This window comes from Tamandua tetradactyla, chromosome 9 (genome assembly GCF_023851605.1).
Source record: "Tamandua tetradactyla isolate mTamTet1 chromosome 9, mTamTet1.pri, whole genome shotgun sequence".
NCBI classification, from domain to species: domain Eukaryota; kingdom Metazoa; phylum Chordata; class Mammalia; order Pilosa; family Myrmecophagidae; genus Tamandua; species Tamandua tetradactyla.
This window is the reverse complement of record NC_135335.1, coordinates 92,061,903-92,080,845: the sequence shown is the minus strand read 5'-3', so window position 1 is coordinate 92,080,845 and position 18,943 is coordinate 92,061,903. Positions and strand designations below refer to the sequence as shown.

The 18,943-nt window shown below is 34.7% G+C and overlaps 1 protein-coding gene across 1 annotated transcript in view; it reads right to left on the bottom strand.

Annotated features, from left to right (window-relative positions):
• Nucleotides 1–3,879: 3,879 nt before the first annotated feature.
• Nucleotides 3,880–18,943, bottom strand: part of FBXO4 (F-box protein 4) — a 38,330-nt gene continuing 23,266 nt past the window's right edge. Inside the window, exons 3-7 of the mRNA XM_077117074.1 lie at nt 18,493–18,713; nt 15,051–15,126; nt 14,765–14,940; nt 8,172–8,347; nt 3,880–7,229 (exon numbers count right to left, since the gene is read on the bottom strand). Coding sequence (XP_076973189.1) covers nt 7,140–7,229; nt 8,172–8,347; nt 14,765–14,940; nt 15,051–15,126; nt 18,493–18,713 — 739 coding nt within the window. The 3' untranslated portion in view covers nt 3,880–7,139. The remainder of the gene's footprint in view (nt 7,230–8,171; nt 8,348–14,764; nt 14,941–15,050; nt 15,127–18,492; nt 18,714–18,943) is intronic.

Below are 18,943 nucleotides of genomic sequence, written 5' to 3'. Positions count from 1 at the left end.
AGGGAAAACCGATGCAGGTGACTCTTTCCTCCTGATAGGAGGCCAGTTTGGTCTTGGAAAATCCAGCTGGGGTCTATAATATCTAAGTAGACCCTCCTAAGGGTAGGGGGGAAAAGGCACCATACAGGCAGGGCAAGAAACAAGAAAACAAGAACTGAAAAATTCTCCTCTGTTAAACAAAACTTAAGCTAGAGGTCCAGATAAAGCTGAACCGAATGTCAAAGAACAGATAGACAACAAATTCACCCAGCAAGAAAACCCTAGGTAAAAGAAGTGAAAGCAATCTCCAGAATAAACTAATTAAGGTAATTAAATGGCTAGATGCCAGCAAAAAATAACCAATCACACTAGGAAAATTGAAGATATGGTCCAATCAAAGGAACAAACCAACAATTCAAATGAGATACAGGGGCTGAAACAATTAATTCAGAATATACGAACAGACATGGGAAACCTCATCAAAAACCAAATCAATGAATTAAGGGAGGACATAAAGAAGGCAAGGAATGAAGAAAAAGAAGAAATTGAAAGTCTGAAAAAACAAATCACAGAACTTATGGGAATTAAAGGCGTAGAAGAGATGAAAAAAAACAATGGAAACCTACCATGTTAGATTTTGAGAGACAGAACACAGGATTAGTGAACTGGGGGATAGGACATCTGAAATCTGGCAAGAAAAAGAAAATATAGGGAAAAAAAATGGAAAAATATGAGCAGAGTCTCAGGGAATTAAAAGACAATATGAAGCACACAAATATACGTGTTGTGGGTATCCCAGAAGGAGAACAGAAGGGAAAAGGAGGAGAAAAACTAACGGAGGAAATTATCACAGAAAATTTCCCAACTCTTATGAAAGACTTAAAATTACAGCTCCAAGAAGTGTAGCATACCCCAAAGAGAATAGATCCAAATAGACATACTCCAAGACATTTACTAATCATAATGTCAGAGGTCAAAGAGAAAGAGAGGATCCTGAAAGCAGCAAGAGAAAAGCAACCCATCACTTACAAGGGAAACCCAATAAGACTTTGCACAGATCTCTCAGCAGAAACCATGGAAGCAAGAAGACAGTGGGATGATATATTTAAATTACTAAAAGAGAAAAACTGCCAACCAAGAATTCTATATCCAGCAAAACTGTCCTTCAAAAATGAAGGAGAAATTAAAACATTTTCAGACAAAAAATCACTGAGAGAATTTGTGACCAAGAGACCAGCTCTGCAAGAAATATTAAAGGGAGCACTAGAGATAGATATGAAGACAGGAGAGAGAGGTGTGGAGAACAATGTAGAAAGGAAGACTATGAGTAAAGGTAAAAAGAAGGAAAATTAGATATGACATATAAAATCCAGAAGGCAAAATAGTAGAAGTACTACCCATGTAGTAATAACACTGAATGTTAATGGATGGATTAAAAAACAGGACCCATCTATATGCTGTCTCTACTCAAAGGACATGAGGTCAAGGACACAAATGGACATTTACTCACCAATGTTTATAGTGGTATTATTTACAATTACCAAGAGAAGGAAGCAGCCAAAATGTCCATCAACAGACAGTTGGGCTAAACAAACTGTGGCATTTACATAAGATGGAATATTATGCAGCTGTAAGACAGAATGAACTTATGAAGTATGTAACAACATGAATAGACCTTAAGGACATTATGCTGAGTGTGACTAGCCAGAAACAAAAGGACAAATACTGTATGGTCTCACTGATATGAACTGACATTAGTGAATAAACTTGGAGTATTTCATTGGTAACAGAGACCATCAGGAGATAGAAATAGGGTAAGATATGGGGTAATTGGAGCTGAAGGGATACAGATTGTGCAACAGGACTGAATATAAAAAGTCAGAAATGGACAGCCCAATATTACCTATCTGTAATACAATCATGCTAAAACACTGAATGAAGCTGCATATGAGAATGATAGAGGGAGGAGGGCTGGGGCATAAATGAAATCACAAAGAAAGATGATAAAGATTGAGATGGTATAATCTAGGAATGCCTAGTGTATAATGATAGTGACTAAATGTACAAATTTAAAAAATGTTTTTGCATGAGGAAGGACAAAAGAATGTCATTATTGCATTGTGCTGAATATAGATGGTAAATAATATTTTAAAATTTCAACTTATGTGTGAGACTAAAGCAAAAAAATGTTTATTTGTTACAAATTTATACTTTGACTAGTGCATCTCCTAATATGACTTATGTTGATAGTTGGTTGAACACCTTAAGTACATGGAACTTTGTATAGGACATGAGATTTTGTTGGTTTGTCCAGGTGATGGCCCTGATGAATCCCAGAGTGATTTGATCAGTGAGTGGAAAATTATTTGCAAAGTCCCCTTCAGGGAAGGGTGAGAATGGGGGAAAACTCAACTTCCCCAAGTTGAATTCTTGATATTCTCATAAGCAGTGTAGGCAACCAAAGCTATAGGCTAAGCCCCCAGTCTTGGGGTTTGTTCATATGAAACTTAACCCCACAGGGGATAGGTCAAGCCTACTTAAAATTAGGCCTAAGAGTCACCCCCAATAGAACCTCTTTTGTTGCTCAGATGTGGCCTCTCTCTCCAGCCAACACAGCAAGCAAACTCACCACCCTCCCCCTGTCTATGTGGGACATGACTCTCAGGGGTGTGGATCTTCCTGGCCACGTGGGACAGAAATCCCAGAATGAGCTGAAATTCAGCATCAAGGGATTGAGAAAAACTCTAGAATGAGCTGAGACCCAGCATCAAGGGATTGAGAAAACCTTCCCAACCAAAAGGGGGAAGAGTGAAATGAGACAAAGTGTCAATGGCTGAGAGATTCCAAACAGAGTTGAGAGGTTATCCTGGAGGTTATTCTTATGCATTAAGTAGATATCACCTTGTTATTCAAGATGTAACGGAGAGGCTGAAAGGAGCTGCCTGAAAATGTAGAGCTGTGTTCCAGTAGCCATGTTTCTTGATGATGATTGCATAATGATATAGCTTTCACAATGTGACTGTGTGATTGTGAAAACCTTGTGTCTGATGCTCCTTTTATCTACCTTGTTAACAGATGAGTAGAACATATGGAATAAAAATAAATAATAGGGGGAACAAATGTTAATATAAATTTAGTTTGAAATGCTAGTGATCAATGAAAGGGAGGGGTATGGAGTACGGTATGTAAAATTTTTTTTCTGTTTTTATTTTTCTGTTGTCTTTTTATTTCTTTTTCTGAATTGATGCAAATGTTCTGGGAAATGATGATGATGATGAATATGCAACTATGTGATGATGTGAACTGTTGAGTGTATGTGTTGGTAATGTTTGTGGTTCTTTCTTATAAGTTTTTTTAATTAATAAAAATTTTTTTAAAAATTAATGGGTAATTTTCTGTTTGGCATGTTCTTTGGTCTCAGGGTTTGGTTGGGGTGGAACAACCATAAATTCAAAAATTCTAAACAGACTCTCCCTTTTCCTCTTTCCTTCCCTTCCTTTTCAGAAAAATTTAGTCCTAAAGCTATTAGGTGGAGCAAAGCAAGGTGGGCATCCATGAGGAGGGGACCTTGACATGGAGTTTCAGGGTCCAAGAGGGCTACGGAGGGTGTCAATATGGACAATAGCTAATCATGAAGTGTTAGAGCCCAAGAGAGGTGAATATAACTTCCAAAGTGGGGATGGCATGGGACAGTATATCAGAGTCCAACCTGGATAAGAAAGGTGACAATGCAAAGGGAAGGGTGAGTGAGAGGATTCCAGAATCCAAAACAAATTTGAAAATAGGCAAAGCCTTCAAAAGATACTAAAAGATGAAGATATATTTACTAATGGTCAAAAACACAGAAAGGGGTGTTCAGCATCATTAATCCTCAGGTATATACAAATTAAAACACAATTACAAAGCTTAACAATACCAACTGTTGGAGGGATATGGAATAACTTGAATTATCACTTATTTTTAGTGGGAATGTAAAATGACACAACTGTTTGGAAAAACATTTGACAGTTTTTAATAAAGTTAAATATACCTATCTTTTGACACAGCAATTCTACTCTTAGGTATTTACCCAATATAAATGAAAGTAGAGGTCCACAAAAGGATCTGTAGAAGAATGCTCATAGCAACTTTATTCATCACAATCCAAAATTAGAAACAACACAAATATCCATTAGGAGGTGAATGATGAATATATTTTGATATAGTCAGTCATACAATAAATACTATTCAGCAATAAAAATGGAATTATAATATAGGCACTGTAAATCTCAGAAACATCAAATAACACTATCCTTTATGATTTCATTTACATGGAATTCAAAGATAGGCTAAACTAATTTACAATGACAAAATGAGAATGGTGGTTCTTGGGTGAGGGAGGTTCAGGATTGATTGAAAAGGGATTGGAAGAACTTTCTGAGGGTAATGAAAATCTCCTTTATCACAATTTTTGTCATAATTACATAGGTGTATACTTTTTCCAAAACTCATCAAATTATTCACATAACATCTGTGCATTTTATCATTTTATGGGGTGTAAATATACCTTAGCAAATGAAAGGGGGGCTTGTTGCTTGCTGGAATAGAGATTTCAAGTGAGAGAGAAAGTAGAAATATAACTGGAAAAGTAGATGAAAGATTGGCCAAGCTGATGGTGTTGGGATAGACATTTCAATCTTTATCCCAGAGATAATGATAAGCAATTAAAAGTTTCTCAGAGGAATGACATCAATCTCATGGTTTAGGAAAATTAGTCTGACAGTAAAATAGACCATTACATATTTTTTCTTATCATTAAGTAAAACAAATATTCCTTTATGCTTATTTTAATTGCAACTGGAATACTGAATAACTCAATAGATTAAACAAGGACTTCCATGATTTCTACAAAGTGACAGGTAGCCTAAGACCATTACAAAATAATATCCATTTACTAATAAACACATGTTGCTCTTAACACAACATAGAAAAAGCACATTTACTTTTCAATAGTGGAGACAGTGTTTGACTGATGGAAACTTGACACTTAATTTTCATAATACCAGCTAAACATAACTGTAAAATAGCTATCAGATGTAAGGATAATCAAAGAAGAGAATGGCATTGAAAAATTCATAAAACTTAGGGCTTTTAGTGCTTTAGGTGAGTCCTACACACATAAGCAGTTACTTGCCCAGATGCTAACATCCAGTTTTTCATAAAGTCAAGCCTAAAATTCAAGGTAGACATAATTATCTTCACTCTGTACATAAGGAAACTGAAACTCAAAAATTAAGAGACTTGCCCTGGCCATATAGCTAAGAAATTGGCAGTCAGAATTTGAATTAGGTTATTCTCAACTCCAGAGGTTGTACACATACACTGCTTTATTTCCTCCCTAGTAATTACTGATATAACACTGATGAGGATTTAGTGAGCCAAAATAGAGGCCAGAAATACTGATTTCTTAGTTAGTCACTGAAATGGCTTGTAGGTGGCTTATTGGCTTAGGTATGGGGTTTTCAGATTCTACATCTAATGTCCTTTCACTAGTCACACCATGAAATTGACTTGGTTTATTAAAGAATTCTACTTAACTTCTCTGTGTCTTAACTTCTTCATCTACAAAATGGGGATAATACCACCAACCTTGCAGGGCTTTTCTAAGATTTAAAGTTTATTTAATATAAAGTATTTTGAAAGTTGCCTGACAGGTTAGAATTTAGTCCCAGCTCCAATAATGAAAGACACTGTAAATTTTGCAGCATCCCCATAATTTGTATTTTTGAAAATGTCCTCTTACTCCCTACAGTGTTAAGCAGCAAAAAATCTAAAATGTAAAGGACCCATGGACTTGTCAAAGACAGCAAGAAAGTGCAGACCCCATTAATTCATATAATATGCCACAAACAGTCATGAGGGGAAAGAACTTCAAGACATGCAGCAATCCAAATACAAGTGAGACTGGGAAAAGACCACTAAAAATGAATTAATATAAAAGAGATCCAAGTTTCATAGTATATAGTATGAAAAAAAAAAAGATTTGAGCCATTGCAGAAAATTAAAAACTGAAAATAAATCTAAATTGTAAATTATAAATACTGGAATGTACTATAAAAAAGGACACAAGGAAATAATTTTAATCTGGTGACTTAGGGCTTAATTTTAAAATATGTCAATTTTCCATTTTCTCCATTAATCAAGATAATACTTTCTTTAATTATAACACTGGAAAGCTGAAAGAGCTGTGTTATACCCTATGTTGTAAACCACTGTTCCATTATAATTTGGGATTATTAGAAATAATGCCTTACCATAGTAAAATCACAAGTATCTAAGTGAACATTCTAACGTGTGATGCTACATGTCCACAGGTTTTCCTCAAAGTCCTCCTAACCCCTAACTCACCAGGAAAAATTCAAGCTCATTAATAAAAAGGCCATGATAGTAACGGCACTCACCTAAAAGAGATAATATACAAATATATGTATAATGTTACAAACTTTCTGTCATATGATAGGAACTAGCCTCTGGAATGCCTCATGGAATAGGATCTGGCTTTAGCACCTGATGGGCTTTCAAACTTATTTTAAAATAGCAGGGATTTCAGGAAAAGTTATTTTCACTTAAGTAATATTCAATGATATAAACTTGTTTCCTACTATTTCAGAAAAAAACAGAGGTTGCATTGTCATAATATTAAATGCAATTTCAATTACTATTTCAGTCTTTCAACAGTGTATTTATTATAAATAGATAAAAATATCTTTCCTGCATACCAATTCTAGACCTTTGGAAAGACACTATGGAAAGAAAGCTTAGCAAATTCGCTATTCTCCAATAGGGCAATCTTTGAACCAAAAAGAATAAAACATAAACAATGAGCGATGCATAAAACCAATTTTTCTAGAATTTAATGTTTTAAAATAGAAAATATAAAAGTTATCAAAAAAATTTAAAGGTTAATTTAGGGGGTAAATGCTAGTGCTTAAACTCTTTTCTTATAATTGATTTAAGGTAAAAATAAAAAATAATATGGAAAATGGATTAGCTACAGTTGTCCAACATAAAACCCACCTGCAAAAAGGCAGGACAAAGTGAGCCGACCTGAGAAAATATTCACATCATGACATTAATAAAAAACTTCAAATGCTTTCAGTTCCCAAGGTCCAAAAGAAAGATCATCTTGCATGCTTAGATTCTACTTCTTCAAGAATCCACTCAATACCATTCAGAAAACCAGTTAGAGTTTCAGCCTCTGTATCCTGGACCTATAAACAGAAAAGAAAGAATGTTGTCAGTAAGAAACTGAGTTCAAGCCCTTATGAGATTAGAAGAGATTCTTCTAGATATTAAGAATAGAATTTTAAAAATCTCAATAAGCTTTAGGCAAGTCACTAAAGTTTTACCTTCCATAGCTTAGATTAAAAATATGAACTTCTCTTATGTCTTATGATTTTTACCAATATGAGACTTGTTACTGATCTTGGAACTTGGCTTTGGAAATGGGAGAAGCAACAAAATTCCATGACTTGCTTGAATTATATTCGGGGAAAAAAATTCCTCCAAAGGATCCACTTTGAAAATGAAGGTATATTTGGATGAACAAAGCTAGTCAGTTGATAAACGTGACATAATGTTGCAAAAAATGTGTCTTCGAGTCTATCACTCCTAACAGTAAAGCTAAAAAACTCCCACCACTCATGAGCATACGCCTTTATCAAGAGCTTTCAAAAGAGCCTCTGGTGCTCCAAGGGAAAGATGGGGAACAGGAAGAAAATCCTCTTTTTCAAAGTATTTCCAATTTTAATTTTTCTTTACCTTTTTTACCCACAGACTTTCATGTAAGATTTCATTTGAAGAAAGGATTCCATAAACAAAGTCTGGAAAGCAAGAAACCCTAAGATGGGATCTATATTTTTGATAGCCCTTAATACACAGTACATTAATGTGGAAAAGTCCATGTTAGTGGCATAAAAAAAAAATCCATAAATGCTATTTCACTTTTTCCATACAGAACAGGCAAGAGGGAGCAAGTGATCACATGATAATTATTGATATCAATCAAATATCTCCCACCACTTAAGCATTAAAACTGACTTTAGAATGCTATTTTATTAAAGTGAGGATGAATAGAATTTTTAAAAATATAAAATAGAGTAAAAATAAAATGAAGTTCAAGATTTTTCTCTTCAGAGATGTTATGATCTTACCATCCATGGGTGGTTTAGAAGATTCAAATGCAGTTCATGGGCCAAATAAAAACAGGGCATTCTTTTTACATCCGCTTGAGAAATACAAGATAAAACTAGCATTGGTCTTCCTGAAGATCCAAAAGCTGGATCTGTCATTGCCATTATATGAGAAAATTCATCTTGCCATTCATGTCCTAAGGAAATCAAAGCCTTGATTTAGATTAGTTGTAATGATTAAAAAAGAAAAACAAAATGAAACAAAAAACACTGAGGAATCAAGGAAACAAATAAATTACCAGGATCTCTACATATCAAACTGCCTCAACTGCTGTGTTCAATCATTGATCTGTCCTAAAATCAAATTAAGTAGTTTTGTAAAGGTAATATTTCAAATGGCTAGAGTGGGAAAAATACAGAGTACCATTCAGATGTCTGCATAGTTCAAAAGCAAAATTGCTTTGGCTTAAGCATGTTCCTCTCACAAATCTATAGTTGTCACTATCCCTTATTTCAAAGGCTTTCATTTCAGAAATTTATAATAAATCTCAGCACTATGAAGTTTGAGAGCACTGGGATTATGTGGTATACATTTGTTTCCATTTATAATCCCCAATTTTCTTCCCCCCTTTTTACTTCCACACTCTTTTTCTCTCTCTTTAGTGTTATATTCCATACCCTTAATAATGAGTAATAATGTAAAAAGAAGTTTTTCATTGCTCTTTTAGGTAAGTAGCCCAATGTCCTGATTCATTAAACAAGCATATATTAAGTGCTTTTGATATGTCTAAAATAAATGGCATAGAAAAACTCACAGGCATTGGAGTCACGTGTTTGTGTGACTATACCTTATAAATTCAAACTTGTCATGAAAGGGAAGGAACCTGAAGCAGGGCTTCCATGCACTCAGGCCATGCAATGCCCTGAGAAAAATAAATACATAAATAATAGGGGAGATAAGGGTAAAAAAATGGGTAGACTGAAATACTATGGGTCAATGAGAGGGAGAGATAAGAGGTATGGGATGGATGAATTATTTTTTTTTCTTTTTATTTCTTTTTCTGGAGTAATGCAAATGTTCCAAAATGATCATGATGATGAATACACAAGTATGTGATGATACTGGACTGTATGTGAAGATAAGTCAATAAAAATATTTTAAAAAAGGATAAACTGAAGTCACATCACTGAGGCCTTGAGTGCCAGGGCCTTTCCTCACTTGGTTGTGCAATCATCAACACTCTTAACTTTAGAAAATTTCCATTGCTCCAAAGAGAAAAATAACCGATAAACATACCCTCACCAAATAGAAAATCCAAATCTCCCCTTAATTCTTGTCCTTCCCCTCCAATTATTTACTCCTGGTATTGCTGTGGTACTGTTTGATGTCTCCCTGTTAAAAGTAGCTCATAGCATGCAACAGTAGTTTCCCCCCTATACTCCAGTATTATAAACTTTTTGTGCAAGATTCATACCTTTGAAGTAGTTCTTGCCAGAACTTTTTTATATTTGTAGTGTTAATTGGTCTATATAACCTCTTTTAATCATGTTCACCTTCAATATGGCAAAATTACTTATAAACCCAGTAATGAGCTGCCTGCCTTATGGTTTTCTCCATGAACAATTTTGAACTGTGTTTTATTGGATCCAGAATTCTGTTATTACCTGTTAGACTCAAACATTTTGTCATATTTAAATTAGGTTTGTCTCCTAATTATTGACTTGTAATAGTTCTTTACATGTCCTAAATACAAGTTCTTTAACAGACTGTGGTTTGTGAATACTTTCGTCCAGGTTGCCAGTCTTATGATTCTAACAGTTTTCTTGAACAGATTTTAATTTTGATGTACAAATTATCAATTCTTTTATGATTTGATGTTTTTGTGTCTGAAGAAATCTTTGCAAAACCCAAAGTAAAAGAGACTTTCTCCTATGTTTTCTTCTAGAAGTTTTATGTTATAGCTCTCTCTAGTACATCTATGATGGATTTTGAGTTAATTTTTGTATATGGTATAAGGTAAGGGTCAAGGTTCTTTTGCATATATATTACCACTTGTTCTAGCACTATTTGTTGGATAGATTATCCTTTTACTGTTGAATTACGTTGGCATATTTGCTGAAAAACAATCGACCATATATGTTTGTTTCTACTTCTAGATTTACCATTCTGATTGATCTTTATATCTATTCCTATGCCAGTACTACACTGACTTCATTAGTGTAGCTTTACAGTTAGTTCTATAATTAGATAGTACAAATGCTTCAACTTTGTTTTTCTTTTTTCAAACTAGTTTTAGCTATTTTGTAGCCTGAATTTCCATTTAAATTTTAGAATCACCTTATGAAACTCTACAAAATAGGCCTAAGGAGGAATTCTGAAATGATGCTGAACCTACAGATATAATTGTTAAAAACTGACATCTTAACAATATTGAGTCTCTTAATCCATGAACATGGTAGATGTGCTATATCAATAGAAAACTAACAAATATCTAGTGTAATTATTAATATGTGGGTTTAAACCTACCATATACCCTGTCCCATCTGGCCTTTGTACATTTTTCCCTCCTTTCTTGCCTTCATTTAGATTGAGTTTTTTAATGATTGCTTTTTATCCCTACTACTGGTTTATGTAGTTATACCTCTGTTACACTGTTTTTAGTGAGTGATCTAGGATTTTAAATATGTGTTTTTGACTTATAACAGTCTAGGCTCAAATAATAATATAACATTTTATATATGGAAGAACTTTCAAATACACTTTCATTTCCTACCTTCCATGCTGTGTTCTATAATTATATTTTACTTAAAAATGTTGTATGGCTATAATATATTGTTACAATATTTTCTTTCTTAATTTTACAGAGATTAAAGTTAGAAAAAAAATATTTTTTATTTAGCTATATTGTTTCTATCCCAGGGCTCTTCATTTCTTTTCTTTTTTTTTTATTAATTAAAAAAAATTAACTAATACAACATTTAGAAATCATTCCATTCTACATATCTTCATTTCTTTTTATAAATTCAGATTTCCGTCTGATATCATATTCTCTACCTGAAGAAGTTCCTTTAATACCTCTTCTACGTCTATTGGCAAAACATTTTCTCAGCTTTGGTTTGTCTGGAAAAGTCTTAATTTTACCTTCATTTTTGAAATATATTTTTGCTGAATTATAAGATTTTTTTCTTTGTAGTACTTTAAAGATTTCTCCTCCTTTGTTTTCAAACTTGCAGCAGGTCTGTTAGGACCTCTACTATCATTCTTTTCTTTTTTTCTCTAAGTATAATGTTTCATTCTTTTCTCTGGATGCCTTCAAGATATTCTCTTTATCACTGGTTTGCATAAGTGGACTATGACGTGCCTACATCTATTTTTTTTTTTTTTGTATTTATCATGTTTAGGATTCTCAGAGCATCTTGGATCTGTGGTTCATTGTTTTTTAGTAATTTTGAAATAACTTTGGTCATTATCTAATCAAAAATTTCTTCTTACCCATTTACTCTCACTTCACCTTTTGGCTTCCAATTATAATTAAGTTAAACCAGAGATCAACATACTATGTTCTGAGAGACAGCCATCTATTTTCATAAACAAAGTCCAACTGAAAAAAATACATGCTTATTAATATACATATTTTCTTGGTCTGCTTTTACAGTGTAACAGCAAAGATGAGTAGTTGTGACAGAGATTATATGGTCTACAAGACTTCCTCCATGCTTTTCCCGAACCCTCAGAGAATATTGGTATTGCTTATTACTGGGTACAAGGCTCCTGGTAGGGACAAGGATATTTCTTACTTGCTCCAGTCTCAGTCTGAGGCAAACCCTGTCCACTCAGTGTCACTAGTGGGGGCTTTCATAGTGTCCCTTCTCTTCTCCAGTGTGACTGCTGAAACCTTCCTTATATTGGTGGGAAGGTGCAAATTTCCTGCTTTTCCTCCAGAGTCAGCAAACCCTAATTTGTATCAGTGCAGAATTCTTGCAAAAGCAGGATTCCTTCCTCAGGAACAGATAGCCCTTGCTTCTTCCCTTCTCCAACAGTAATTTTCCTGTGTTTTGAAGCCTGGAGCCAGGGAGCTGAAGAGTTGCTTACCCACCCACAGAAGCAGAGAGCACTGGCTTCAGATGAAAAAAGAAACTGAAAACAGGAAAATGTCATGCCCATTCCCCACTGGCAGTTGATTATCACATGCATGCCTGTACCACCCAGGAGACCACTTAGAGGTCTCCTTCCCTACTACTATTCTTTCTCAAGAGTACTCAAGTAGAGGCAGTGGGTAAGCGCAGATGCATGCAGATTCTCCTCCTGTCTTGTGTGTTTTTTTTTTTTTTTCTGTTTGTTTTATATGGGATACAGGGGGCAGACCGGAAAACGCGATAAAAGTAAGGGTTACATGTTTTAGTTCCTAACTGTTCTCTTAGCACTTAATACAGTGCCTGGCCTTAGAAGGAACTCAACAAGTAGTTGTTTATTTTGCTTCTAATTTTTCTTTTTATAGCTAGCCCCATAACAATAGAAAGCAATTTGCGTTTTATTCTTTTGAAAAATTTTCCCATATTTTCAAAGTATCGTTGTTTCCATGCCTAATAGGTCATAGGCAAAATAAACTCAGTGGAATTCAAACCAGTGTATTACATATGAAGAACATGTATATACATATATACATATATCTATTATAGTTAATTATACTATAGTTATATTAGAGTTACCTCTACTCACAAAGTATTTAAAGAAATAGAAATTACAATACTGGCTTGTGGCCAAACAATATTTAGATTTCAAACCTATAGGGTAATTATTCAGAATATCTGGAGAGTGTTCTTAGCTAATCTACTTAATTAAGGTAAACACTCCACGAAACTTACCTCTTTATCATTTTGACAATTAAAACCAAGAGAAAAAGGTCAAACTTTTCTGCATAAATTACTTGAATAGAACAAGAAGCAAACAACATCAACACAAAAAATGCAGAAGCATACAATAAAGATAATGTTAGGCAGAACCCTTTCCCCCATGATGTGACCAACCCCTAGCAAATATTCCAAGAAACTTCCCCCACCCATGATTTCCAGGAAACCCACCGAGCCCACCCCAGCTCACGCTCTCTTGCCCACTGGCTGCTGTAATATTGAGATAGGCTCCCCTTACCCAACATCTGCCCTTTGCCAGTTGCAACCCTACATGACTACAGTGGCATTTAAATTTTAAACCTTGCCAATGAAAAGCTGCCAACTTTTGCTTAGCCCTCCACTTCTAAACCAACCAATGAGAACATGCCAATTTCCTTCATCCAAACTAGACAATGAAAATCCACCACTTTCCTCTCCCTATTTCCAGCCAACCATCCTACATAACCTGTACCCCTTCCCCTGCTCGGGGCTGTCACCATCTTGGACTTCAGCCGGCCTACGCATAGCCTAGCAATAAAGCTCCTTTGATCCAGTTTTGGTCTCTTCTCCTCCCTCTTGGTCAAAAACACCTATCAGATAATGGACAGTTTTAGTGTCAAACTTCGTTATACATCAGAACTCCTTGGATGTTAATATAAAGCAGATGTCAAAGATACAACTCAAAAAGTATGAATCACAATCTACAAAGATAAGAATAAGCAGCTGTATGTTTAATGAGCTTCCCAGGTTATCCTAATATACAAGATTTGAGAACCTGCTACTAACAATAATGATCATAGCATGACACTGATATAATTAACCATCACATTCTTAAGAAATTATAATCAAGAAGTAAGGATTTAACAAATGATTATGAATACTGAATCATTATATAGATTTTTCTTTTTACCCTCTAGTGTTTTAGAATAGCCAGAAGGAAATAACTGAAATGCTGAACTATAATCCAGTTGCCTTGATCTTTATTTTTTTGGAGGGGGGTACATGGTCTAAAAATTGAATCCGGGTCTCCAACATGAAAGGCAAGTATTCTACCATTGAACCACCTTGCACCCTGCCTTGATCTTTGATAATGACTGTATAACTGTCCAGCTTTCATCTTGTAACTCTGTGATTGTAAGAAGCTGGTGACTAACCCTCACTTTTATTCACATTATCCATTTTTTTCTTCACTTTAGAAAGTTATAATCACGAGGGCAACCCTCTAATGCTAATGCAGGAACTTGAATTCAGCTTAGAACTAACCACTGACTTGAGTCTAGAAAAGTTCCATTCCTTTACATTTGTTTGTAAATTGTTTCTGCCTATACTTGTTATGAAGATGGGAATAACCACATCTCCATCCTTCCTGTTTGTACTTGTTATAGCGATGGTAATGACTCCATCTCCCCTTGTTTGAATCCATAAAAATGTGATCTCCTTAGAATCCATAAAGACCTTGTATTCTTTAACCTTGTCTCCTTATGGAAACCGTTTTAGGCCAGCAGGCCATCTGATCTCTTGCTTTAAACTCTTTCTCTCTCCAAAATCCCAGTGTCTCAGGAATTGGTCACTTGACTGCATCAGATAAAGAACTCACTACTTTGTATCATTAACAAAACCACAGTAAAGACTAAAATGTATTTTCTTATTTGTTTTGAAAACAAAGAAACAATATTGCTTTCTAAAAGAAAATTAAAAAAAAAAGAAAAGATGAGAATACTCACTTTTATGGGCTTCAGCATTTGCAACATAGATAAATCCATCCACAACTTCACATACTTTCTGAATTTGTGGAATCACACTGTATCGACTTCCTTGTTGATCATCCCCTTCATTCTGTAGACTGAATATCTTGTTAACTGCACTTGTGTGCTCTTCCCTTGCTCTATCTCTTTCCTTTCTATAAGAAAAGTATAAATACAGAACATAAACAGACACTAAACAGGCTCCACCCCCCTAATATGACCCAGTCCTGATAGTTCAGGCAGGCCACCAAATAAGTAACCTTACCTGGTAGTTGAATATAATATCAGGATGTTGAATTTATGTTGGTTGCCCAACTGAAAACTGACACCTGATCCAATACCTAAAGGAGAAAAAGTATACTATCAATACAAGTCATTAATAAAGACAAAAAAGATCAGACTGAAAATACTCAGTGAAAACAAAAAGAGCAAATAAAAATACCCTTCTATGACAAATTATATCTATTTGGAATAGAATGCAATGTGTGTGTTAAAGAAAAGGTGCTGTATACAATTTTAATTCACATGAAAATTAAAAATATGAATGGAGACAAAGAAATTAAAATTATGGAGACCAAAGAATTGCCTGGCTTTTAGGATTTTTTTTTTATATCACCATCACTAACACTGTACCAGTGGGAGCTGAATCCTGGCAGCTACTAGTATTCATCCTCAAAACGAAGACTTATTTTCTTATTATGTTTCACCTTAATTTTATAATTCATGTATATACATTCAATAAAATGCCTTTTTTACCTCTGAAAAGATGGTTTTAAATTGAAGGGGAGTCACCAATAGTACCTTAGAAAGTTGAAGAAATAAAGCAGATACTGAAATTTAGAATTAGACAGACTTTGGTTAGAATCTTGACTTCACTACTTAACTAGCCATGTTTTTGTGAGCCTCAGTTCTGACATCTAAAAAAATAGAAATAATACATACTTCTTAGGGTTGCTATGAGGATTAAATCAGATAATATATGTAAAACTCCTAGTACAATGACTGGTAAATAACAGGTGCTAAAAATCAGCTTCTTACTACTTAAATTTAAAACTTCCAACACTCTTTGTTCTTTCTTAATTTCTTCCCTCCTTTGGCTTTGTTAATACTCAGGGAACCTTTTTCCCCTTACTTCCTCGACAGACCCTTCCATGCTTCATGGCTCCATTTCTTTTTGCTGTATAAATGTCCCCTTAGATTTCTCTATTTCTCTCCATTCTTAGTCCAAACTGCCATGATCTCTCACCTTGACTTTTGCAACCACTTCTAATAAGTCTCCTATATTCACTCTTGCTCCCTATTATCCATTTTTCTGACAGCAGGAGAGAGAATGCCCAAAAATACCTATCTACTGTATGTGTCTTCCCTTCTTAAAGTCCTTCAAAACCACTGCTCTTGATATAAAGAAACAAAACCTTAATATTATCTGGTCCTACTCAGCTTATTAGAGACAATGTCAGACTTTCACACCCTAAACCCTGCATTATAAAAAAATCTAGTTGTTTAAATATACCATACCATGGCCATCCGTATCACCACCCCAGTAACAAACATATAGAGATCTCAGTTGCTGAGAAAGTCACCATCCCAGGCCAAGTAACCCTAGTCCTCTGGCCACTAGATCTTGTGCAAAAACATTCATAAAAGATCATAGAAATAAAATTTACCATGCCTCTGATCCTTGTTTTCGTGAGCTTAATTCCAAGAGATTACCCTCTCAACATGTCTTTTCTCAGCCCAAAATGGTCCCCATTCTGTTATATACTTCCATACCAATGACCCAATCTTCCATTCTTTCCTGACACTGCAAGGTCTGAAGCATAATTAGATGTACATCTTTTAGCAATCATTCCAGCTACTGTCTGGAGAATGGAACTTCCATTTCATAGTCAGCAAATCTTCTCATATCCTCAACCGCTTCATAAAGTGTTCTTTCTATCTATGATTTTACCTGAAAAATGGCCTGGCTAGGATGTGGCTTCTCTTGCAGCAAACTCTCCAGCAGAAAAATTGTTTATTCTCTTATATCTCAGGTAATGAGGCAGGATTAGTGTTTTCTTTACCCTACAATCTTCTCAAAAAACTCCATTTCTCTGAAAACACAACATTCAGCTACAACACTATCTCTCCTTGACATTGTCACTTATGAATCTCCTTTTGACCATCTCCTTCCTAAACATTCCCTGAAGATTTCAGCACTTGGCCAAAATCTTACTTTCCATCCTAGGGAGCTTCCAAATCCATATGGACCCCATACAACACTCCATCTCTATTTCTTACCCAGATCTTGCTCTTGATATCTGGATCCATAAAGTGATCCCTAAAGTCATTCACTGAAAGTGATCCATAAAGTCATTCATTTATTCACCAACTATATTTTGAGAGTCTAATATGTACCTGGCACCACAGATCCAACTAAGAACAAAGCTGACAAGATTCCTGCCCTCATGAAATTTCCATTCAAATGGATTTTTTTAGTAGGCATCTCTTCTTGGATATCCCACAGATTTGAGGAAGAGAACATATTTCAAAAAGTGGCTTTCATTCTCCCTATACTAATTGCAAACCTTTCACTAACACCCAAAAAAAAGTTTCTCTTCACCCTCCTGTGTTTCCTAATCCTAATAAATGACACTATCATCCAACATGAAACCCAAACCTAAAACCTAGAGTCATCCTTATTACTGCCAATGCACATTCAATCAATTTTATATCCACAGCATTCATTCTCTCCTCTCCATTGCCACTAACGTGGAGATGCTATTCAATGTTTATGACAAAAATGTATTCTATACAATGGCTCTTCATAGGTCTCCTTGCCTTTAATCCCTTTACTCAGTAGCCAGAGTAATCTTTCTAAAATGTAATCCTGATCACTTCACTCTTGCTTAAAATCCTTCAGTCTTTCTCAAATGTTTAAGAATGGTATAAATTATCTTTCTTGCCACAAAGAGTTACCTCAAATTTGTCATGCACCTCCTGATCCTTACACTTTTGGAAATGTAGTTCTCACAGCCTAGAATACATTTTTAAGGCTTACTGCTACTCATCTTAATGGCTTATGTGAGACATCAAGTTCACTATGGAGCCTTCTTGGACACCTACTTTTCTACCCAGTAAGTAAATATATCATATTCTAATTACTTGTATTCTTGCCTGCCTCCTAACCTTAACCAGGGGTCTTTAGTGCAGACAAATATTTTTTTGTTATTGCTTTAAATCTCTGTATCCCTAGTGTCAATTAGCTATTCTCAATAAGTGAATAAATAAACTGGACTATATTATTATTTACATTCTATTATACACCCTATTTTGAAAATTAAGATGATGATATAGCTGTTTATTGAAATGCCAATATATATCAAAGTTCTTTCTTTGAGTGATTTTCTAATAACCTTCTTTAAAAAAATACAGTAAATGTGATATCCCCTATATAACATCCTGTAAAACATGATTTACTTTCATTTAATCTTAAATTATAGATTATACAAATGTGAGGAATGAGTAAGATTACCTTATTTGCTTATTAATTATAAGTAAATTAATTCTTTCAGTCCATTGGGATCTAGGGGATTCCCATCCACCAAATTACTATATTTTATTACACCAAAATTAATTAATTTAAAATGAATTACTTTTTGTTCAACATTAGTATCAAGCTCAAAGTATCTGAATTATTATGTACTATAGATTAATATGAAAATTACCATCAATTTGCCTTTGAGGCAAACCAGCCGTTGGGCAAAGTTCCTCGGAAGACATCAAGCTCAACACCAAAGATGTATTCAATTCTTCCAAACCTGGTCCAAACATAGCAAATCGTGGTTCATTCTGAATGATCAGTGAGTGCAAAAAAGAGGTGACAGCTCCATACATAGGACGGCTGGACTTCGAGGACTTTCTTGTATGTGGACAACACATTTTATAGCTGTATAAAATTGTCATAATTAGAAAATTAACCAAAAAAACCACTTATGTATACAATTATTCATTCAACAATTTAATTTACTGAGTACCTGCTAGACACGAAAGATACAATGATTATATAGTCCCAATCCTCAAGACGCATAGTGGAGGACAGAAAGATACCATTATAATATGTATGTTAAGTGACATGATAGTGAAAAGCACAAAGCACTGTGGGGATGGTCCAGAAGG